At 39.3% G+C, this 25,000-nt stretch overlaps 1 protein-coding gene across 2 annotated transcripts in view; it reads right to left on the minus strand.

The window, feature by feature from the left end:
• Window positions 1-25,000, minus strand: part of LOC126469670 (ER degradation-enhancing alpha-mannosidase-like protein 1) — a 201,057-nt gene that overhangs the window by 154,637 nt on the left and 21,420 nt on the right. For both annotated transcript variants that reach the window (XM_050096819.1, XM_050096820.1), the window contains exon 2: window positions 12,517-12,693. In XM_050096819.1, the coding sequence (XP_049952776.1) occupies window positions 12,517-12,693 (177 nt within the window). The remainder of the gene's footprint in view (window positions 1-12,516; window positions 12,694-25,000) is intronic.

Below are 25,000 nucleotides of genomic sequence, written 5' to 3' on the forward strand. Positions count from 1 at the left end.
CATAGGTGGTCCTGCCTCTGATGGTATGCGGTAAGCCTGTGACGGGACTAGAGTAGGATGTGCTGGGTGGATGAATCAGGCATGTCTTGCACCTGATCTTCTCCTGTGGCTAGGAGATTCAAGTGGAAGTGGCATAGGGATGGACCAAGATGTGTAGGTTGGCTGGGCAGCAGAATACCACTTTAGGAGGAGTATGAAGGATTGTGGGTAGCATGTCCGTCATTTCTGGTCACGATGATGGATAAAGGGTGTAGTAGAAAGAACTCACCCATAAGGGAAGCTAAGAAAAATGAAATCAAGTAAGATAAGACTTTGTTTATTGCCTAAGAGCACACAAAATGCTGTTTAAGAATATGCAATATTAATGTGTTTTAAGCAATACATCACTCAAATGGCTCCCTCCATTGTTGATGCATTGGTTGAGGCATTCTTTGAAGTTTTTCATTACTCTATGAGTCATATCGAGCATGATTGCATCAACTTCTTGAGTTATCATTTCCTTGAGGGCCTCTAAAGTTTGAGGGCAGTGTTGGTACTCCTTAGACTTGAGACAGCCCCACAAATGAGTTACAGAGTGTCAAGCATGGCAAATATGGTGGCCACCCAGTATCACCATGCAAAGAAATGTCATGTCCAGGAGACATTTCCACCAATGTCAGTGATTGACATGCTGTGTGGGTGGAAACACACATTCTCAAGGTCACTGAACAGTTCCACTAGTTCTCGCTGTAGGAAGCCACACACCACAGCACCAACTGCTGTTTACTTTAACACTCAACATTTTCTTCGAACAAAAAATACAGACAAACCACACTAAAATTAAAAACAGCACACTACACTGTTACTTTGGTACCATGGAACGGTCGTTGATGGGGTTCCTGGGGGTTGTTTATGGACCAGTACCTGCAATTTTGTTTGTTTATTGCACCTGACAACTTAAAATGTACCTCGTCTGAAAAAGATCACATCTTTTCAGTAAACATTTCAAAACATGTCTTGACACAATGTTGTATGGACTTCATAATCTCTTCTGCTCAGTTTTTCAACCAACAGTGTCTTGTAGGGACCCATTTTCAAATCTTGATGCAAGACTGTTCTCAGACTCTGGCCAGATAATCGTTAAGGCTAACACCTACTTTCTTGTGGAATGTCGAGAAGATTGTTGAACTGAACCCCTCACTGCAACAACATTTTCTGAGCATGTACAAACCCGTCATCGAGCTTACGGTTCAATGTCGAACCTGTCTCTTGAAAATTCAAAACCCACAAATAAATGATTTTCTCATTGGAAACAGGGTCCTGACAACTGAGCTTGAAGCAAATGCGGAAGGCATGTTGTATGGTTATTTGCACTCCGCCTTTTTAAATAACCTGCTCAAAGACAAAAGCGTGACGTTCAGCTGACCAAGCCATGGCATACACTGAAAATGGCATGTATGCAACTATTCAAGGAAACATCCCCCACCACTCTACTCTGCTGCTGTCCGCTGCATGCTGCCTCTCAAATCGGGGAGTTCTTTCTGCTGCACCCTGTAGCTGAAGCCTTGGCACTGGACATGGTTCAGATGCTCCAGTCCAGGATGTCACCGTGTGATGAAGGGAGCCTTTGCAATTGGTTTTTATGGGTTGGTACGAGGATTAGGGGTGTATGAGGCTATTAATAAAGTCATGGGTACATAAAACTAAAACAAATTATTTACAGAAGAATGGAGAAACTAGTGTGAGCCGACCTTTGAGAAAAGCACATTGTAGTCCATAGAAATGTATTACCACCTGAGGCAACACTGACCCAACAACTTATCTTAGAAGACAGACTGAATGAAGCATTTGTAGATTTAGGGAAAGCTTTTTACAATGTTCGCAGCAATACACTCACTGAAATTCTGACAGTAGGAGGGATACAACACATGAAATGAAAAGTTATTCCCAACTTTTACAGAAAACAGATAAAATTTATGAGTCAAGGGGCATCAAAGGGAAGTGTTGGTTGAGAAGGAAGTGAGACGGGGGACAGTCTGTCCCCAATGTTATTCAATCAGTATGCTGAGCAAGTAGTAAAAACCTAACAAAGGAGAAATTTGGAAGGAGAATCGAAGTTCCAGGAGAAGAAATAAAAACTATGATGTTTGCCAATGTCATTGTAATTCTGTCAGACAGAGCACAGGACTTTGAAGAATAGCTGAACACAATGGATAACATCTCAAAATGAGATTAGGAGATGAATATCAACAGAAGGAAAACAAGGGTGACACAATGTTGACAAACTAACTCGGGCAATGCTGAGGTAATTAGGATATGAAACAAGATATCTAAAGTGGTAGGTAAGTACTGTTATATGAACAGCAAAATGACTGACAATGTCTAAAGTAGACAGGATATAAAATGCAGACTGGCTATAGCATGAAGCACATTTCTGAAAAAGGGGAATTAACATCTAACATACATTTAAGGAATAGGAAGTCTTTTCTGAATGTACTTGTGTGGAGTGTAGCCTTGAACTGAACAGGAATGTGGACAATAAGCAGTTCATACAAGAAGAAAATAGAAGCTTTTGAAATGTGGTGCTACATAAGAACACTGCAGATCAGATGGGTACATTGGATAACTACTAAGGAAGTACTGAAACTGGACAGAAAAGAAATATCCGGCACAACTTTATTAAAAGAAGGGATTAGCTGAGAGGTCACATCTGGAGGCATCAAGAAATCAGCACTTGGTAATGGAGAAGTGTGGTGAGTAAATATTGTAGAGAGAGATCAAGGCTTGACTAGAGTAAACAGGTTGAAATGGATGTAGGTTCCAGTAGTTGTGCAGAGATGAAGAAGCTTGCACAGGATAGACCAATGTGGTGAGCTGCTCACAATCTGGAGAGCTGCTCACAGTCAGTCATCGAGCTGGGGACTACGGCAATAACATGTATGGTATCACAACAGACTGTTGAAACAGAATTTCATTTCCAAACACAGCTCCATTCTTTTAGTAATGTATTCTTTTCCATGCAGTATGTTGTCAGATCAGTGCAAATTGGTATCCTCCATTTTGATGAATGTGCACCTCCATACAACCTGCTAACTTCAATGGCGAAGTAGTATGCCACACTGTATGTCCATCAAAACTATTTTATTTTTATTACAGCATGGCACTGAGATACATACCTTTCTGTTGGTCAGTATTTAGGCCTCTAGAGGGCAACTGGGTGGGCTAATATACTCACTTTGTTCTAAAATAGGGCTAGAACAACTTTACCACAAAGTATGCCAACCAGGATATACCAATTATGCCCCATGTTTGAAATGTTATTTCTCGGTTGAGGCTTCCAATAGAAGCAAATGTTAAATCAACATATTTAAACATAGCCTTGGTAAGCTTATATCACTTCCTTTATGGGTACTAAACTTTTACAGCCTCTTGTGATGCATTTCAGATTCTCTCTTTTATAGAAAGTCTGACATAGTATTCAAGACAATCCTCGTACAATTTAACGTAGCTGGTTGTTTTATAATTAGATGATAGCAGTATCATGTTTATGTAAAGAGGTTTCCTAGGTGCTGGTCTGTAAATATGTTTAATGATTGTATCCACAACTAAGACAGAGTACAGGCAGAAGCACATACTCCCAGATGGACCCCTACTGGAACAGGAATATCACTTAGTAATATAGCAGAAAATCAGATGTGATTCTTCACAGGGTGTAGTAAATTAATGCAATCTACTTATTCCCCACCAACACCACACTCTCAATGGGGAAATCTTATCAGATTCATGGTATCCAGTCAAATACATTCCAAAAGCCCAAGAGGAGACGATGTTAATATATTTCTTTCTTATGCTATTTCTCAATGAGTAAATACACTGCAACACATTTTCTTTTAGATGTTTACACTGGTGATAGTGTTGATAATCTGACAAACCCTGTTATGGAAAATATACTAAGAGCTCTTTGCTGTGTAGAGAACAATGTGAACACATACCTCTCTACTTTCAGAAAGGAATGTGGTATTTTATCTGCTCTACTGACTGGTATTCTTCTTGTTTATGATTTTGCTGTACAAATTGATCATTCATGTTATCCGAGTTCCAATATTATGATCTCCATAGTCCAACACGTAGATCATCTGCTGCCCCTATTTTTTTCCATGATAATGCTTTCATGATGGACTTCAGCAACTGTTGTTCAGAAGAACACATATGCCTTTTTAACAATGAGTTATAAAAGTTTAGCACCATTTATACCAATCAGCTATTCACTTGATGTTTCTTAGCCAGCCAGTAAATGTGTATCGAGTTTCTTACAGATTTAAGTGAGGTGATTTTATTGAAATGACTCACCAATTTCTCAGTGACAATTGCAGTTATGGCACACATTCTACTTTTCTGTTCATTTTTGTTAACAAACTATTTAGTAGAGTTTGCTGATCTCTCCAATTTGTTCACGACATCGTTTGAAGAATCAACATACAGTAGTTAGTGACACATTGCAGATTTCTGAGCCCAATGTGGGAAGTTTTAAGCACACTGGAGTGATTACGAGGCAGTGTTTAACTGTGTTATATTTTTGAAGTAAATAAAACCTTTATTAATGGTTACTCCGAGGTGATGAGTGATGTTTGCATCACCTATGAAGAAATATCTTGGGACCCTTTTCAAGGATTCAGCTAGGTCAAAGCTCTTCTGTTTTCTGTTGAAATAGAGAGGAAAGGACTGCATATTACCACTGTATTACCCACTGGCAACCAGAAAATGCCAATAGCCCCATGTATTTTGTCCAACATAAAACATGGGGAATAACTTAGTTTTTGCCATTTCTTAAATTAACAAATTCAGTTACATTTACATGACAGAATTGATAGGCTAACCAGTCACAGGGGCTGTTTTCTGGGCTTGCAGGTGATATACAGTTGTAAGCTTTAGGTACAGTTGATGGTAAACTATAATTTAACTACAAAATTGTAATAACTCATTTCAGTTGCTTATTTGGGCTGCAAGCTGACAAACATCTAACATGGATACACCTCCTCTTACAGTCTAATTGTATAACTTTGGCAGAACATTTAAATAATATCAAGAGCAAAGGTAATAACTCTGGGTGGATCATGGATGGAAAACCGGATTAGTGGGCTGCAAAAGACACTTGAGATAATCTGGTTCGTTTGTTCCACAGAGCGGTAAGAATAGATAAAACTTCTACCAATAATACAACAAACAAAGAAAAAAAAACAGGATGGAAAAAAAGAGAAAATTGGAGGACTTCCAATGCTGTAACTGCACAAATGCACATAATAATCTGGTAATACTGCATTAGTAGTTCTTATCATTCTGCTAACAAATTAAAGGTATATTGTGGAAAGAATCTCATTAATTTTTCCAACTATACAAGAAGTCACTAAAACTACATCAAGATTTGTCTGGTAAAACAACTACTTCCAGAACAACTACGTTATTACTGAAAAGTTTAGCATAACATGAAGCCATCACATTCACAAAAGTCATACAAACAGTTCCTAGAATCGTGCTACATAAGAAGCATTACAAGAGCATTCAAAACTTCTACAGATTTTTTACATATCAGCCACCCATTCTACAAACTTCACCTCACATGAATCATCTTATTCAACTTCTGCATAATGGTACTATCCCACCAACCCATACATACTTCTGTAACAACCTGAGCACAACTAGTCTGAGTGCCCCCATATCTATTCCGAGCTTTACCCTCCTGTGCACTACCTTCTGCCTGGTTTCATCTATTTTCTGAATCTGACCTATACTTCCCCCCCCCCCCCCCCCCCCCCCCCGCTTCTTTATTCCCATTTCTTACAATCTCAAAACTGATGGATCTCTAACAGAAAAGAAATTAATTAAGTACTAAAATGTAAATGACTTTCTAATCACTCAATCTCTGTTAACTAATTTCCATATTAAACAACTCCTTGTACCCATAACCTGCAATCTCAATGATTTTAAGACACTGACAACACCATGTGAATTTTAATTTTAAAAAGTTTCACTAACTTATTTTAATGTTTTATATGCTGGGAGTGACAAAACCCACATAAATGTTAGAATGTTTCAATTTTTTACATATTGCTTTCCGATTGGAGATAGCAGCTTGATAATGCCCGGGACATTAAATAAATAAATAACCAAAAACCTAAATAATAAAATAATTAAATTGTAATTACATCTATGTCTGCACCTACACTCTGCAAGTCACCTTGTGGTGTGTAGCGGAGTGTTCTCTGTGCAACATTTTTCACTTCCCCCTTTCCTGTTTGTTGAAAATGGTCTGTGGGAAGAATCATTGGGGGTAAGCCTTAAGGCTCGAATCTCTAATTTTATCCGCATGGTCTTTTCATGAGATATAGTAGGAGAACGTTATATATTTGTTGACTCTTCTAGGAACACACCCTCTCAAAACTGTAACAGTAAACCACACGAAGCAGACCACCTCTCTTGCAGCATCTGCCACTGGGACTGGTTGATCTCCATGACACATTTGTGCTTACTTAATGACCCTGTAATGAAATGCACAGCTCTTCTTTGGATGTTCTCTATCTCCTCTATTACTCCTACCTGGTATGGATCTCATACAATGAGCAATATTGAAGTATTGGTCAAAAGAGGGTTTTGTAAGCTAACCCTTTGTTGACGTACTACATTTCCTGGGGATTCTTCCAATGAATCTCAGTCTGGCATCTACCTTTCCTGCAATCAGTTTTATCCGGTCACTCCACTTTAACTTGCTCTGTATGCATTTTCTCATATTTTATGGAAGTAACTGCTGCCAGCGACTGTTCTGCAATCGCATAATCATACAATATGGGTCGTTCTGTTTATGTACATGCAGTACATTACTTTTATTTATACTGAAGGTCGATTGCCACTCCATTCACCAAGCATCAATCCTCTGCAGGTCTTCCCGCATTTCGCTACAGTTTTCTAGTGTTGCAACTTCTCTATATATATAACAGCATCATCTGCAAAAACCCTCATGAAATCTCCCACAATGTCTTTTATGTCATTTATGTATACTGTGTAAACACTCCCTTGGGGTACACCCAAAGTTACCTTTACGTCTGAAGACTTCTCTTTGTAGAGAACAACATGCTGTGTTCTGTTTGCTAGAAACTTTTCAATCCAGTCATACAGTTGGCTTGATACTAGAGATGGGGGATGCACTCTTGAACTAATTCATAGAGTTGAATCTTTCAAAGGAGTGAACAATCAGTGATTCAGAAAAAAAGAACGGTAGCTCCAAACGTTTCCCACGGCAGAGAGAGAGAGAGAGAGAGAGAGAGAGAGAGAGAGAGAGAGAGAGAGACGGAGCATATCAGCGGCGCCTCTGCTGGTCACAGCACAGTGCACGCCACACAACACAGCCAGCGCCTGCCTCTGCCCTGCTTCTACCTTGGCTGCCTCCATTGTGCAGTGCCCCATTGGATTTAGTGTTTCACATATGCCGTGCCGTCTCTGTGCGTCGTCTGCCGTGCGCAGTGTCTGGCGCAGCTTGACTTCGCATCGCACTCTGTCGGCGATCGTTTCAGTCGCACGTCCTGCCCTCTGGGCAGTTGATGCGAGCAACAGGACAGAGAGCCACCTAGCGGATAACATAGGAACTACTTGCAACAACCTGCTCGCAAGAGAACAGACGATTTGTCTCGGAGCGGGTGAGTTCACCGCTCCCCCCACCCTCGGAACTCGCCCGCTCAACGCTCACCCCACCGTCTCGACTCTAGCCAGAGTGTTGAGCAAAGCGACTCAGGTGTCACTCTGCTCTCTGCGGTCTCAGCTCACGCAGTAATACAGCTCGCGGCTCGACCTGCTCGACTCAGCGGCTCTGCATCGGAGTTCGTCTCTACTGGATATTGTTCTTCGTAGTAATACCGCTACGTATATTACATTATTATGTTATGTATACATCATTTGTTTTTATTTTATTTTTATTTGTTTAAACTGATTAGATTAGGTTCCTGACGACTCCTCTTACTATAGGATTTTTATTATGGACACTCGAATTTACGCTTTAATTACGAGCGAACCGATAAACGTATCGCAAAATGTGATACACCAATATTTTCCTTGTTTTATTCTGCGTAAGGCTATATGCAGCACTTTCGTTTTACAGTCAAATTTATAGTTTTTTCCTTATTCTGGTACGGATTTTGCGATTTTAGGCGTCTTCGGAAGGAAACGTTCACTTTAAAAATATATGGCTTGCGATGTATTTGTATGAGGTTAATGAAATTTTAATACATTGTAGCCAAATATATTGTTAATGTAAATCTCAAGTTACAACATTTTCCGATCACCCAAAAAACCACGATAGTGCAAAATAAATCAATAATCAAAAACTTTGTCATATCGTGGAAATTTCAATAAACAATACAAAATTCTTACTCATTATCTGTGTTACTTCAAAATAGGATCAAATAAGATCAAAATACAGGTATAGTACTGGAATAAACCAAGTTTAAAGGGCAATGTGCCTTCCATTTATTTTCTATTGTAAATGAGTGGTGAGTCATGAAAAAGAGATAATTCATTTCAGGGAGTGAACAGTTCTGATCCGATCTCTGAAAAGAACAGTTTTGCCCATCTCTACTTGATACTCCATATGCTCATACTTTGTTCATTAGGCAGTAATGTGGAATTGTATCAATCCCTTATACAAGTCAAGGAACATGGCATGGCATCTACCTGGGCACTGATATCTACAGCTTTCTGGGTATCATGGATGAACAGCCCAATCTGTCTCTCACACTATCATTGAAACTTCCTGGCAGATTAAAACTGTGTGCCGGACCAAGACTCGAACTCGGGAGTTCGAGTCTCGGTCCGGCACATAGTTTTAATCTGCCAGGGAGTTTCATATCAGCGCACACTCCACTGTAGAGTGAAAATTTCGTTCTACACACTATCATTGTTTATGGAACTCACGTTGGATTCTTAAAGAGGAGATTTTTGTTCCCCAGAAATGTCACAGTACATGAGCATAAAAAATTTTCAAAAATTCTACAACAGGTCAATGTCGGAGATATAGGTGTATAATTTTGTGCATCTGTTTGACAACACTTCCTGAAAACGGGAATGACCTGTGCTTTTTTTCCATCATCAAGAACACTTTGCCCTCCAGAGACCTATGGTACACTGCTGCTATAAGAGGGGCAAGTTCTTTTGCATACTCTACATAGAATTGTATTGATATCCTGCCAGGTCCCGTGACCTTTCTTCTGTTGAGTGACTTCAATGGCTTTTCTATACCACAGTCATTTATTTTTATATCAGCCATTTTGTCATTCATGTGATGATTTAAAGCAGATACTACAGGGTGACCTTTCCTTGTGAAACAGTTTTGGAAAAACATGCTTAGAACTTAAATTTTTTTGTGTTATCCTCTGTTTCAGTGTCATTATGGTCACAGATTGTCTGGCCAGATGGCTTCAATCCATTTACTGATTTAACATAATGCCAAAACTTCTTAGGATTTTCTGTCAGACTGGTAGATAGAATTTTACTTTCAATTTCATTGAATGCTTCACAAATGGCTCTCCTTACACTAAAATTGGCTTCATTTAGTTTTTGGTTGCCTGTGAGGCTTTGGCTGCATTTAAATTTGCAGTGAAACTGTCGTTGCTTTTTAGGAGTGTCAAACCACAGCGGGTCTTTACCATCCCTCACAACTTTGCTTGGCACACACCTGTCTAAAGTGTATTGTACAATGCTCTTTAACATTGTTAGTAGTGGGGATGAAATTTTCATACTGAACACTCAAGTAACCTGGGATTTCTTTAACTTTTTTAGTCCTGTCTTCCTCAGTTGCGTGTAATATTACGGTATATTGATAATTTTTACTTATGGACCGTCTGACAGCAACTGAATAAAACACAATTTTAGTGCCATACGCGTTTCGCCTTTATTTTCTGCAAGGCATCATCAGTGGCCTGGAATATGTACATATGTTAGCTGTGACAAAAATGTAAAATAAATAGCTAACATATGTACATATTCCAGGCCACTGATGATGCCTTGCAGAAAATAAAGGCGAAACGCGTATGGCACTAAAATTGTGTTTTATTCAGTTGCTGTCAGACGGTCCATAAGTAAAAATTATCAATATACCGTAACCTGGGATTTGTTTCTTGTCACTCTTGCTAAGGATAAAGGCCTTTGTACCTTTGTCTTCCTATTTATAGCTGCATTCAGTGATGTTCTAGCAGCCTTATGTTTACTGAGTTCTGTTCTACACTGAGTTGAAAAGTTCACATCTGTTTGTCACCAACAAATCTAAGATGTTACCTTCACGAGATGGTTCTCTGACTAATTGCTGAAGGTAATTTTTGGATAATGCATTTAGAACAATTTTAAGTTATTTCCCACGTTGAAATCTCCACCTAATACTACAAAAGACCAGAAAATTTATGTGAAATATCCACCAAGTTTCCCCTAAAATGTTCCACCACTACTGCTCCTGAGGTAGGGGGTTTACAAAAGCATCCAATGACCATGTTTGATTCACCTTCAACACTTGTCTTCTACTACATTATTTCTCATTTGGAATCTGTACTAATCTCACTTGATATCATCATATTTCTTATGTCTATAAACATCCCTGCACCACCAGCATTCAACCTATCTTTGGTACATTCATTCCAGTCAGAGTTTATAGTTATCTGGTTTCAGCACGCTTTCTGTCCCTAGTAATATCTGGGCACTGTTACTGTTATAAGTGCAACCAGTTAAAGGACCTTCCCATACACACTCCCATAAATAACTTATTATATTAACATTTTCTTTCTCCGAACTCCTACGGCGAATGCTACCCTAACTGCAATCAGAACACATCTTATCGGACCTATGGAGGGATTTCTCTATACTAAAAAATCCACACAATTACACCATGTGTACTCTGCTATCTTGCTGCATGGTGTGCATGCCTGATCTCTCGAGCAGAACCCTACCATTCTCCAATTGACACCAGAGATTGAGAAATCAGCATCCACAACTGTCACATAATTGTCTGTGGCTCTGGTTTAAGCCTTCCATTTGGCTCCAAAGCAGATGATCATGATGGTCCTGGGAAGAATGCTGCACAATGATAGCTATGTTTCTGTCCCATGGGCAAGGCTAGCTGTCTACACAAAAGCAGCTGGCTGGCTGTAGGAACTGAGAATGGTGTCTGAATCTACAGTGACAGGCAACATTCACACCTATGTGAGCCATGCTCTACAGTCGGATGCACCTAGTGTGCTGAAGCGCTGGCATGGCAGAGGCTCTTCCACATCTCAGATGAGACTCCTCTCGCAAGCAAACAAAGTGAATACTGGCCTCCTTTTCTGACCTGGCCACTAATTCCCTGAAGAGCTCCATCACCCGCCTGAAGTTGGAGCTCCCCATGACAAAACAATCCAACACTCTGCACTTGTCCAGACCTCCAGAAAGATCAACCACAGTCACAAAGATGAGGAAAACTGTGCTGGCTTACATGTGCTTTCAGCAGTAGGCAATTCCTCAAACCCGTTTATAAAATGAAAGGTGACTGCTGTGCACCCATTACTCACGTTTGCCCTCAACTGAGAGATTTGCAATCCCATTGCTGTTCGCTAACTACCATCTGGAAAGTGTCGACTGGCCAGGATATGAGAATCAGAAGACAGAGTGACATCAGGGATCCTGGGCAACACTATAGGCTCCTGAGGTGCCAAAACATTTGTCTCATGTGCCCCACTGCCACCACAGACACATAGTAGCAGCCTGAAGGCTGCAGACCAGGACAACACAGCTTCCAGCTGTTTATGAATAGCGTCCAAACCCCCTGCATCTATATGCAACACTAACACAAGAAGTTGCTGGCTGTAATCTTAAGTTCTGTTGCTACACTACTTCTGACTTTTTAAATTTTTTTACTACACTCAAGTCAGCTCCCACATAGTTAATGCACTGAAGTTTATACAAAAACCTAGAGTAAGTTAGTAAACACTAGTATATGCATTAAAATACATTGATACAATTCACTTCTTTGCAGAAGTACCTGAAAAACAAAAATTTAAATACTGCGCATGAAACAGAACTCTCTTCTACAGCACTTGGCACATCCATCAGCTCATCAACAGTTGCTTATTTCGAAAGAAAACATCCTACACGGGAAATTGATTTCCTCAAGAAAATCTCACCTGTAACTTTGTAAAAAGCTTTCCTTATTTTTTAACTCCCCTTTCTCTCTCTCTCTCTCTCTCTCTCTCTCTCTCTCTCTCTCTCTCTCTCCCTCCCCCCCCCCCCCTTTTACCCCCTCCCTGTCATCTGCTTCAAGTAAGTCAGAGAGAGAGAGAGAGAGAGAGAGAGAGAGAGAGAGAGAGAGAAAATGTGTGTGTGTGTGTGTGTGTGTGTGTGTGTGTGTGTGTAAGAGGGGGGGGGGCATAGAGAGGAGAGAGAAGGGTGTTCAGTATCATTTTCTCATCAGCAATATTTACACACAAAACTTGAGTGAATTGCAGTAAAGAAGATAAAAGTGTGGCATACCTGATATTGGCTTCAAAAACTTGCACAACATTGTCCTTGTTGAAACTGACATTTAACAGAACTCGGCCAACTGCTCTCTGAAATTCAGTTGCATTTCCCATAATTGCCAATGTATCTAATGTGTCCACAAGAGTAAGACAATAATCCCCTAAGATATCATTTATGTTGATATTTGATCTGTAACAGAAAATTAAAATGTCACCACAAGCATTAGCAGAAAAAAAGACAGGCGAAAAAACAACCTTAACATTTATTTTAATAGCATAATATTTCTGCAGCAGTACATTAAAATCAATCATTTATAAAGTGACAACACCTAATATAAGCTCGATTTTACTATGCATCTGTAAAATTAAAAATCATCATACAGTGTGTGATTGATTTTACTAATACAATGGCACAGCTAAAGAACTGGCAGACATATATTACATTCGTGCCCGTAATGGCTACAGGAAAATGATGCAATATCGCCTGTACATTACTTATTTACTTCTATGAAGACCTGTGGGTAACTATGACAAAGAGCTGCAAGTGAGTTTCTGTTTTGGTTTGTACTTTCTTCATGCTGGATTCCACAGTTATTAAAAAATCGGTGGACGGTAACCATGGTTCTGCTGCAGCTGTCATCTTATAACAACACTTTAGTTGACACTATTGGCCAATTAAATTCAGTGGTCATTATGAAGTGTTTTTGTACCTATGATCATATCAACAACAACCATTATCACCATCACCATCAGCTGTACTACTATATAGACAAGTCCCTGTTTAACGTTGCTACCAAAAATCTTGACAGTACTTTACCAATTCACTTCTTTTTACATAATACTCTAATAAACATTTGGACAGACAAAGGCAGTATTTTTTTAAAATTACAATGTACAGATTTTCTGTTTAAACCAACTGCGAGAAATTGTTTCTCCCATATACACGGTGTCCGTAAAGTTCTGGTTTCCGACACTATAGAAATAGAGCCACTGTTCAGAACGTCATCAAAATGGTTCAAATGGCTCTGAGCACTATGGGACTCAACACCTGAGTTCATCAATCACCTAGAACTTAGAACTACTTAAACCTAACTAACCTAAGGACATCACACACATCCATGTCCGAGGCACGATTCGAACCTGCAACCGTAGCGGTCGCACGGTTCCAGACTGAAGCACCTAGAACCGCTTGGTCACACCGGCCAGCTCAGAATGTCATTAAATTTGAACAGTATATTATTGCCACAGCGGGAAATGTCATAGAAGAAAAAACAAAAAAAACAAAAAACAAAAATTAGACCAATAGATGGTGCTACAAACCTACTGCAGTCATATCAGCCATGCAGGTGATACTCCAACATGGTGCGTGAAAGGTGGCAGATAGGTACTCGCAGACCAAATGCACAACAGCCTCTATGGTTAACAACAGTACTTGTTACTCAGATCTTTTTCCATATGAGATTGACTACCTTTGAAAGTCAAATGTGGAAATAAATCTTTTAAGGAGAAGTCCACCTCTTGGCAATTATCAAGGGAGACTGCACTTGGATATGATGAGCAGTCACTTGAAAAATTACTTAGGTGAGTCTGAGCATCTGAAAATACGCAAGACTGACAGAAGATCAAAACTGAGACTCCAGGCAGCACACAAACTACATAGAAACACACAACATAAATTACATCATACGTCCAGGGAAACCCAAAATTTTGGCAGCTGAAATGGACCACAAAGTGATTTTAATGACTGGACTTCAGGAAATGAGAAAACTGATCAGAAACCAACAGAATTGCAAAGATATAGGATTTATAAGGAAATAACAGGAAAAAGGGAAATGAAGCAATGTCCACAGTTTGAAAAGAGATTTATGGTCAGTCTCAAAATAACTGAATCTGTAACAGAATTTAAACCACAATCTCCCAGGCTACCAACACTAACTATAAAAGCGGCAAATAAAATATACACCATAATAAATGCCCATGCCCAAAATAATGACACAATAATAAGAAAGAACAGAGAGAAGTTGTGGATGACTTTTGGGAGCCTTTAGATCAGATGACAACGAACACACATAAAAATCACACCAAAATTTTAACTGGAGATTTTAATGTACAGTTAGGAAGGGAAAGGCGATATGGAGACATAATAGGGAAAATTCCTAGCACAATGATGAAGAAACAGAAATGGCATGAGACTGGTGAAATTCTGTTGAAACCATGACATGATCTCAAAGTCAACATACTTCAAGGAAAGCGCAAATAAGCTCAAAACTTGGAAACATCCAGAGTGGAAAAAGGAGAATGGCAACCAGATCACGTTTGCATGGATAAAAATTATCACAGAGAAATCTACCATTTTAAAGTTATGAGAGGGACACATATTGGATTAGATCATTACACGATAATGGAAAAGAAAAAATCCCACCCCAAAAAACAAGAGAAGCTACTATGACCCTCATAAACTGATATGTAACAAGGAATACAGAAACAAACAAGGAATATAAAAATAACAGACGATCTAGAGGAAATAGTTCCCCAGTTGAAACAAATAGCTGAATAGGTAGCTCTAATTAATCCATGGAAAAAACACCAGTGATGGAACAATGGGTGTCATAGAACAGTGGTAGATCAACAACAAGCTTGGTTAAGTTATCAGAGTTATGAAACAGAAGAAAAACACTTAGAACTCACATAACAAAGAAAGATAACCCAAAAAATAAGAAGGGTTAAACACCAATATCAAAAAGATATACTTCTAATTATAGAAATAAATAGCAAGAAAACAAACTCAAGGGATTACTACAAAATATTTAGCAGACAACTACGAAGATATGACCCACCAACATTAATGTTAAAGGATAAAAGAAACGATATGGTCCATAGCAGTAAAAAATACACCAATTTTAAGAGAAACATTTAACAAATTACTAAATTGTGAAGACCCTTCAGAACTACTTCAAATAAACACAGATACCGCTGTCAAAACACCAGCAGAAAATATAAGCCGACCCGAAATCCAAGAAGTCTACAAAGCTTTGAAAGAGCTCAAAAACTACAAAGCAAATTGAGAAAATCAAATGTTTGTAGAACTTTGGAACTATGCAGCAGCTGCACCTCTACATAGTGAAAATCTGGAACAATGAATAACTACCAGAACATTAGAACACAATTTTAATCCATCCATTACACAAAAGAGTAGACAAATGAAATATGGACAACTATACACACATTTCCCTTTTGGATATCTCATACAAAGTCATGTCAACAATTCTATACTGTCACTATAAATTTCAACTTGAAGTGGAACTAGGAGGATTTAGGCCCTGGAGAAGCTGCCCAGAACAGATAACTGGTAATGGATTACGACAAAAGAAGACAGAAACATGAAGTCATAGCTTTTGTAGACTTCAGAAAAGCTTATAATTACATACACAGAGCTTCAGTGATGAAGATACTAAGGAATTTCGGTCTCCATCCCAAATTAATAAAAATGAAACTTAACTCTAACAAACACCATATCTGTAGTATAGTTCACAGGAGAAATATCCGAGCCATTTACAATTAAAATAGGGTTAAGACAGGGAGATGGTTTATTGCCATTAGTTTTCAACTGTGCTATGGAGTACATGATGAAGGAATAGTACAAGCAAAATCCTAGAAACATAAGAACTGGAAAGGAGAAAGATCAAATAAACTTAAATTGCTTGCACTTTGCAGACGACTTAGTTTTACTAGCAAATAATATTCAAGAAGCCAGAAATCAAACAACAAGCACACCTCCAGACATCATTTGAAAAGACTGAGAATGGCAGCAGATCCACTAGTAGCCAACCAAATAACAGTATATAACAGGAAAGCAAAAACAGTGATACAATTTAAATACCTAGGACAAATTATAGCGCTCAACTTGGCGAGAACCTGTGTGGCAAGAAAGAGCTAACAAAAGGATAAAAGCTCGGAAATTAACATGGTCTACATACAACAACAAAATGTTTATTAGTCAAATTAAAACATTACAAGATGGTGGTTTAACCAGAGGTCACATACAGAAGTGAAACTCTTTTCAAAGTCACACAGAAAAATCCTGAAGTAGAGAGAATAATAACTAGAAAATGCATAAATAAGAAATACCTGAAAAATGGACAATGGCAGATAGTGCCAAACGAAGTGGTGCACAGGGAACTGGAACCCATCACAGATACAATACGGAAAAAAAGGACAGAGAGAGAGAGAGAGAGAGAGAGAGAGAGAGAGAGAGAGAGAGAGAGAGAAACTTTGAAACAAGTAGGATAGATAAGGGAAATCACAGATGATATGAAAGAGCTACAGTTACTCCTGGACGATTTGCAAAACGAAACAGAAAATTTAAAGAACTTTAAAAACATAAAAGTACTATTTAAACCAAAAATAGACAATGATAAACAATAAAAAGGATATAAAGGATATTTGTATGGATGAGGAATGAGAAAAATGAAAAGATACTAGGCAATTCATAAAGAAAACCTACTGAAGAAGGTGACCAGAAAATGATTGGCTGAAGTTGTCCAACAATGTCGTAAAAACAGCAGCAGCAGCAGCAGCAGCAGCAGCAGCAGAAGAAGAAGAAGAAGAAGAAGAAGATGGTACTGTAAGCATCAGAATATATATACCAACAGATACCCGGCACACGGCTGTTCCTCAGTTTATACCCAAGACACCCAACATGACTGTCTCCATGACCGTGTGCCAATAATCCTACAGAAGTTACAGACACTCAATCATATGATAAAAAGCATTAGTCCAATGTCTGCTAAAGGTATAGAGAAAATTAATAGAAAATTTGTAAAGACAAGTTCTTTTGAAGTGCAGTGTGGCAGAGGGAGGAAAGCAGTCGATCTGACATCTGTCGAAGATGTGGCCACAACATTGCAGGATGGGTCGAGCAGTGGTGTGCAAGCATACAGTGCATGGAGAATCGCCTGAACATTGGACATGCCTGCTAGCACAGTATATAAAATCCTATGAAACATCCTGCACTGCTATCCATACAAACTCACCCACGTTCAAGAATTGCTTCCTGTTGACCTGCCAGCAAGACAAATTTTCACTCTTGAATGTCTTGCTCGCATGGACGTGAATAATGAAAGTCCACAGAACAGTGTGGACAGACAAAGCCTGTTTACATCACCAAGGACATGTATGCAGAATTGCAGAACATGGGCAGTGGAAAATCTGCATGCACAACAACCAGTACCACTTCGTTCTGCAAAACTGACTATGTGGTGTGGGTTTGATGACACTGTTTATTGTAGGGCCATATTTTTTTAATGATACAAGTCCTACGGGTCCTGTTACCTGTACCGTTGCTGGCAAATGCTATGAGAATCTTTTGTGCACTAACATAATTCCAACCCTTCAACAGCGTGGAAGTGTGGGTAGGATGATTTTTACGCAAGATGGCCCTCTTACGCCACTCAGGTGGCTGGTGCAGAGACATTTCGAAAGTGCTACAATTCTCAGCCACAATTTCCCAACAGCCTGGCTGTCCAGATCACTTGTCTTAATCCGTGTGATTTCTGGCTGTGGGGTTATCTGAAAGATGATGTGTTTAGTGCCCCAGTTATGAACGTATCAATTGAAGGCATGCAATGTATTCTGAATGTGACCCCCAAAACACTCCGATCTGTTGTGGACCATGCTATTTGTCGATTAAGCTGATTCTTGATTTAAACTTGTGGCAGAAAACAGTGGCCAGCATACTGAATGTGTCTTGTGTCAGTCACACAACAATTAGAAACCAGTGCCACTTTTTATGCTGTTTTTAACCTATGTCACTTTGGTTATTATGCAGTTTTTGGACTCGGGAAAATTAAAAACTGATTTTTCCCACTCAAGGCGGTATGACCTACCCATGGTGTATGGGCTCACCTAACTAACAGTACCAGTGTACTAACAACTGTTGACTGCCGAACATGTGCAATCATTCATATTGAAGAGTAAGGTTGATGTAACGTGCAATTCAAACCACAACTGTCATACTGATATTCACCTGTCATTTGTAGCTCATCCTATTAAGTTAAGGTGCTTACAGTGTCATGTATTGGTAAAATTTTTGTTAAATTTTCCAAGGCATTTCCCCCCATGTCAATGACATGCTGTTCAAATTTGACATCTTTTTGAGCAGTGATTCTCTTCCTACAGCATTTTGAAACTTTAATTATGGGCACCCTGTATATTCTTCCTCCTTGTTTATAATTTCAAACACAGGATGTGTATATAACAATGTACTGTTTTATTTTGTGTTCTTTCTCACTGTTGGGACAGTTTTACAGAAAATGGGGAAACTGTATTTACGTTTTATCAGCTTATGATTAGAATACCACTACACAATCTGAACATCTGAAACTTTATAATCCTAATCACTTGCAGATCGAAACTATGCGATTTACTGTCATCGAACCTACTCTATTCAGAGATCCAGCAGCTGGAGAGGTCTCTCTCATACCCCGTATGCCAAAGATCCCAACTGATTTACCCAGGTATGAGAACAGAGAGAGAGAGGTGTGAAGAAAACTGATATGGGCGGGGGGAGGAGGGGGGGGGGGGGGGGGAGGAGGAGGAAGGAATTTAGGATGTATATCCAATTCCTACATGCATTTAGCTATTAATAACGTAGTTATTTCCATGTTCTGTAATTCATATTCACTATAAGCATTATGATGTGAAATGTGTCAGTTGAACAGGAAATTGCAGAGACAATTAGTACGAGGCAAAACATTATGACCACTTTCTTAACAGCGTCTTTGTCTACCTTTGAAATGCAAAATACAGCATGGTGTGGATTTGACAAGTTCTTGCTAGGTTTTCTGAGGTATGTGGGAGCAGATTGCTATGAACAGGTCATGCAATTCCTGTAAATTACTGGCCGGTAGTTTGTGGGCACAGAGCTGACACCCGATAACATCCCATTGTGTTCCATCAGGTTCAGGCCAGGCGAATTTGGTGCCCAGATACCAATGTGAGTTTATCATCGTGCTCCTGTTCCCATGCATGATTCTTGCCTTGTGACATGAACAGTTATCCTGCTGGAGGAAGCCACTGTAAGTGGGGAAGACATCAAGCATGAAGGGATGCAGGTAGTCCACAATAATATTCATGTAGTCCACATCTGTCATGGCACCTTTAGTTACTACCACAGGTCCCATGGAAGTGCAAGTGAATGTCCAATATAGCAGCGGTCATCAAAATTTTTTGGCTGAAGAGCCAATACTGATACAGGGGGCAGCACCTCAGGCTGCATATGTACTGATCTTGTTACTAACCAATAGCCTACATAAATTAGTATCATCAGGTTGGATTCGATGGGGAAGCAGTTGTGCCCAGTGACAGTGCTTACTTTAAACAGTATAGGGTATGCAGTCAGTCACAAATAATGTTAATTGCACATCCAGATTTCGGTCACTATGTGGCCATCTTCAGTGCAGTAAGTGTAAGTTAAAACACTGAAACCACTTCTATATGATAAATGCACATAGTATCAATTCAACCTTTGACATAATTAGTCCAGTTGGGACTATGTGCATATATAACTGGATTTAATGTTTTAACTTAAATTTACTGCACTGACCACAGATACACAGTGACCGAGATGTGGATGCGCAATAAATGTTATCTGCGACTGTTTGCTGTACCCTTTACTACTTGACATAAATCAATATGTTGTAAGGCCCAAATGGACTAACTATAGGAAGGTCCAGTAAGGCCACCAATACTGACTGTGAAAAGTTGACAATTCTGAACACTTTGCGTCGACAGTTCTCTGCTTCAGATTCCTGCCAGCCTCAGGAACATTAAAGTTGACACTGTAATAGCCTGACAACGTGTTATTGTGTTGTCTTTGTGGGCAGATGGTTGGATGATTAATAGCAGTAATCATGCTTATATTTCAATGCATAATGCAATATGAGTCACAATCATAAATGTTTACTACATATTTTGAATGAAATTTTTTCTTCTACTCATTGCTTTGTATTATAGTAGCCTTCATTTAATTCTTCTTCCTTATTACAAATATGTACGTCACTTTAAGATGACTGTCTCTGTAACACACATCCAAGAATCGGCGTTACTTCCGTCATAAAATTTATACCACGGAGGCCGATCGATACAAGTCGTGCACGCCCGTGAGTTGTCAGTAGGGCCTGCTGAAAGGCAAACAATTAAACATTCGCCCTCTCATATCCTCTATCCCTGCAACGGTTGCACTAATTATGCCTCTGCCCCCGAGGCAGGCGGCCAACTTTATTTAGCTAACGGCCGAACTCACGAACGTAAATTATAATTGAGCATGTCTTAAAATACTACTGTCTCTCTAAGTATATGTGTGTGTTACTCACTAGGAAAACCTACACTCTTAACAAGCTCTCAACATTACATTACTTTATTCAGCTGTTAGTTGTTAGATGCATATTATTACAAAATACATTTGAGAACTGTGGGCTGCACAAATACTTGACGGCCACAGTTTGACAAGCACTGTCCTATAACATAACACTGCCCCACTAGCCTGTGTCCAGTTAGTTGCCTCGATGACAGCGTATCCAGACATGACCGTCAACCTGCTGTAACGAAAGCCCCGATTCGTATGTCCAGATGACAAGTTTACATTGATCCACAGTACAATCTCAATGATCCCATGTCCACTGCAATAGTAACTGATGATGATGTTGGGTCAACATGGGAAATAGCAGGGGTCACTACCTGCAGAGCCTCATGTTCAACAGTGTGCTCTGGATAACTAATGAAGAGGTTGAATCATATCTACACTACACAAGCCACCTTACAGTGTGTGGTGTAGGGTACTTTGTGTACCACTTTAATCTCCCCCTTCCCTGTTCCAGTTGCAAATGATGCGAGGGTAGAACAACTGTCGATAAGTCCAGGTGTGAGCTGAAATATCTCTAATTTTACCTTCGTAGTCCTTTTGCAAGATATAGGTAGGAGGAAGCAATATATTGGTTGCTTGTTCTACAGTGTACACCCTCAATTTTAACAGCAAAACCAAAACCCTATTCATAATGCCTCTCTTGCTGCATCTGCTACTGTAGTCGAACAAGTATATCTTGCGAAACTTATGAGCTCACTACATGAACCTATGACAAAATATGCTGCTGTTCTTTGGCTCTTCTCTATTTCTTTTATCAGTCCTATTTGGTTTGGGTCCTACTCTGATGAGCAATACTCACCTAATGGTTTAACTAGGTTTTGAGATTACCTTTTTTGTGTGTGGGCCTCAGAGCACACTTCCTGAGAATTCTTTCAATATATCTCACCATCAATCTGGTATCTGCCTTTCCTAGAAGTAGTTTATGTTATTGTTCAACTTTAAACCACTCCGTACACACACTTCTGTGTATTTAATGGGAAGTAACCATTTCCGGTGATTGTTCTGCAACCGTGTAATCGTACAATAATGGGCCTTTCTACCTATAAATGCACAATACATTACAATTGTTTATGTTGAGGGTCAACTGCCAATCCCTGCACCGAGCACTGATCCAAGTTCTTTAAAATACCACTACAAGTGTGAAAAGTAATTGTCCCATTACACTGCCTCGGGGTAGGTTCAAACTTATTTCTAACTTCTATACTTTAAGATTTCTCTCCGTTACGAATGACATGTTGTGTCTGTTTACTAAGAACACTTCAAACTAGTCACACAGCTGGTCTGCGGTTCCATAAGCTCATAGTCTGTTCATTAGGCAGCAGTTCAGAACTACATAGAATACCTTTCAAAAATCAAAGAGCACGGTATCAACACGGGTGCCAGTACCTACTGCCTTCCAGTTCTCATGAACTAACAGGGTGAAATGGATTTGTTAAGGGAATCCCAGTTGATTCCTACAGCGGTGATTTTTGGTCTCGAGAAAGGCCGTAATAAGTTATCATAAAATATGTTCTACAATAATATGAAAGACTGAGTCAGTGATAAAGGTCTATAATTGTGAGCTGCTGTTTGATGATACATACTTTTTCCAATCACTAGGAACACTTAACTCCTCCAGCAACCTAGGGTACACTGCTGTAGGAAGAGGAGCAAGTTCTTTTGCATACTGTGTGAGAATCGTGCAGGTAACCTGTTAGGTTCAGTTGCCTTTCCTCTGCTGAGCAATTTTAACTGACTTTCTAGATTAGATTAATACTTGTTCCATAGATCATGAATACAACACTTCGTAACGATGTGGGACGTGTCAGGTTAATAAAAGATGCCTGTACAAGATACTATATTACACAAAATATTGCATGGCACTAATGTTTAAGTTGTTGTGGGACAACACTTCATTACGTTACTTTTTCAAATACTTTCAAGAAATACATCAGTAAAGAAGTTGGCTGATAATTATTTTAACTCTTTCTTGTCAACTTTATACGAAAGAAGTTTAACGACATATTTTAATCTGTCCACAAAAGTTTCCTTTGCCAGTGATGCATTATATGACGTTATTTATTAAGAATTCTGTTTGAAATTCCATCAACACCATATGAACTTTCATTTTTGAGAACTTTTGTATGTCTTAATTTCACTGTAGAATATTGGGGCTACTTGTAGTTCCTTAAAGTTTGATGGAATTTCATTTTTAATATATTCTCTTGCTTCTTCCTCTGAACCATTTAATCCTATTTCTGCTGCTACATTTAAAAAGTGATTTTTAATAGTACTCTCAATTCATGAGTTATCATCCACATCATTGTTATTCAGCTTAATTATGACAGCATCTTCTGAATATTTCACAATATTCCACATAGTTTTAATCTCATTATCTGATTTATTTTCTGCCATGATGCACATATTTTTGGATATTTTAATGACATTCCTTGAAATATTACATTATTTTTTGTAGAATGCAAGTAACAGCATGCAAGTGGGAATGTTCTGTCTGTACGTGTTTTAATTCCACACTCAAATGGGCAGTGGGCTGGAGTACAATTAAGTAAAGGCTACATTACTCTTCATACCATCAAAGGCGGATCACATCTTCCAGCAGGGGAGGCAGGGTAAACCACAGGAAGTGCAGATATGCCTCGACTGAGGTGATTTGGAAGTATAACAGGTCCTTAGAGACGGTTGCCAATAATTCCCGCCCACACACTGAGGCGTGGATATTGTGTAGCTGACACGTAGGTGTTGCAGAGGTTGATGGTACTGCCACTCGAAAAAGGTGGCACAGTTTTTGAATATGATCGATGATGGAAATTCCAAGTGTATCGTACGTAGCCTGTGTGATGAACCGGTGACAAAACTGTCATGGCAGATGCAAGTCTGTATGTAGTAAGGTCTGCATGCATTTTTAATGATACAGTTAGCAGGAGATGTTATTGAGAATGTTCAACACAGTCAACTGGCTTAACCCATGATGGCAGACCTTGTGTTTGGTGCTGATGCCATGGTCATTCTACAATGTTCAACACCTTTTCTCTCCACCCTCAAGTGGGTGTATCTCCCTTGCAATGAGTATCAGGGCGTACGTCCATATGACCGTTTTTGCTCATTTCGTCTCAGGGATTATTTCCTGCAGTTTGTCCCCATTCAGCAAAATCACCCTGGACCTTAATTCATTCCACTTATTTTAACTTATTCCTAAAACATTATTTCCTACTTTATAAGAAAATGTTTCAGAACTATAAGGTGTTACATGGTTTATTTTCATGAATTGTGCATCGTGATCAGATAGTCCATTAACAATAGGGCACACGTTAACTGTTTCAGCCCGAGCATTGTATATAAAAATGTCTGCAGAGTCCTGCTATCATACTAAACCGCCCAAAACCACTTTGGAAGCTGTTAATGATTCTCCTGGTTTCAAGGAACTACTTGGTCTGAAAGTTCACCATTCATTCCACAGTCTTCCCCACTGGCTTGACAAAGCAAAGCTGCAAAAGCTACTTGGAGATGTAGGAATTTTTCCCAGCTTTAGGAGGGGGGACACGACAGCCTCTTGCTACAGGTTGGGGCAATTCTATCGAGGCTAAGTTTTAATAAAACACCAGCAAGAATAACTTCAGATTTTACATTTAAATGTTACAATTGAATAGTGTGTGGGCCTGGAGCTGTGCTGTTGGCCTCTGATGGGATGGATCCTTATCCTCACATGGAGAAAGAGCAGTTGTAAAATTCCTGATTGATGGAGTTGAAGTACCAACTTTTACTTGTGCATGTCTCCTGTGGGATACCAGAAAGTAGGATTTTGAAAACTGCTACTTTTTTAGGGGAAAAACCACCATTTCCTGGGTCACTTCACTGGGTGAGGTTAACTGTATTCTGCTGTTCAGGATAGAAACGGCTGGTGTTGATCTGACTTGATCAGAGATCCTTCCTATTGATTCCCATTCAGTGATTGCTGATATGGAGTGGCTGAATTTGAGAGATTCTACCATGATCTTCTCCTGCTATTTTTAATTACCCTGTAAGCTTTTGCTCTTGTTACAAGAAAGACTGAGATATTGTCTGTCTGTCTGCCTGC

Source organism: Schistocerca serialis, chromosome 3 (assembly GCF_023864345.2).
Source record: "Schistocerca serialis cubense isolate TAMUIC-IGC-003099 chromosome 3, iqSchSeri2.2, whole genome shotgun sequence".
In the NCBI taxonomy this organism is placed as follows: domain Eukaryota; kingdom Metazoa; phylum Arthropoda; class Insecta; order Orthoptera; family Acrididae; genus Schistocerca; species Schistocerca serialis.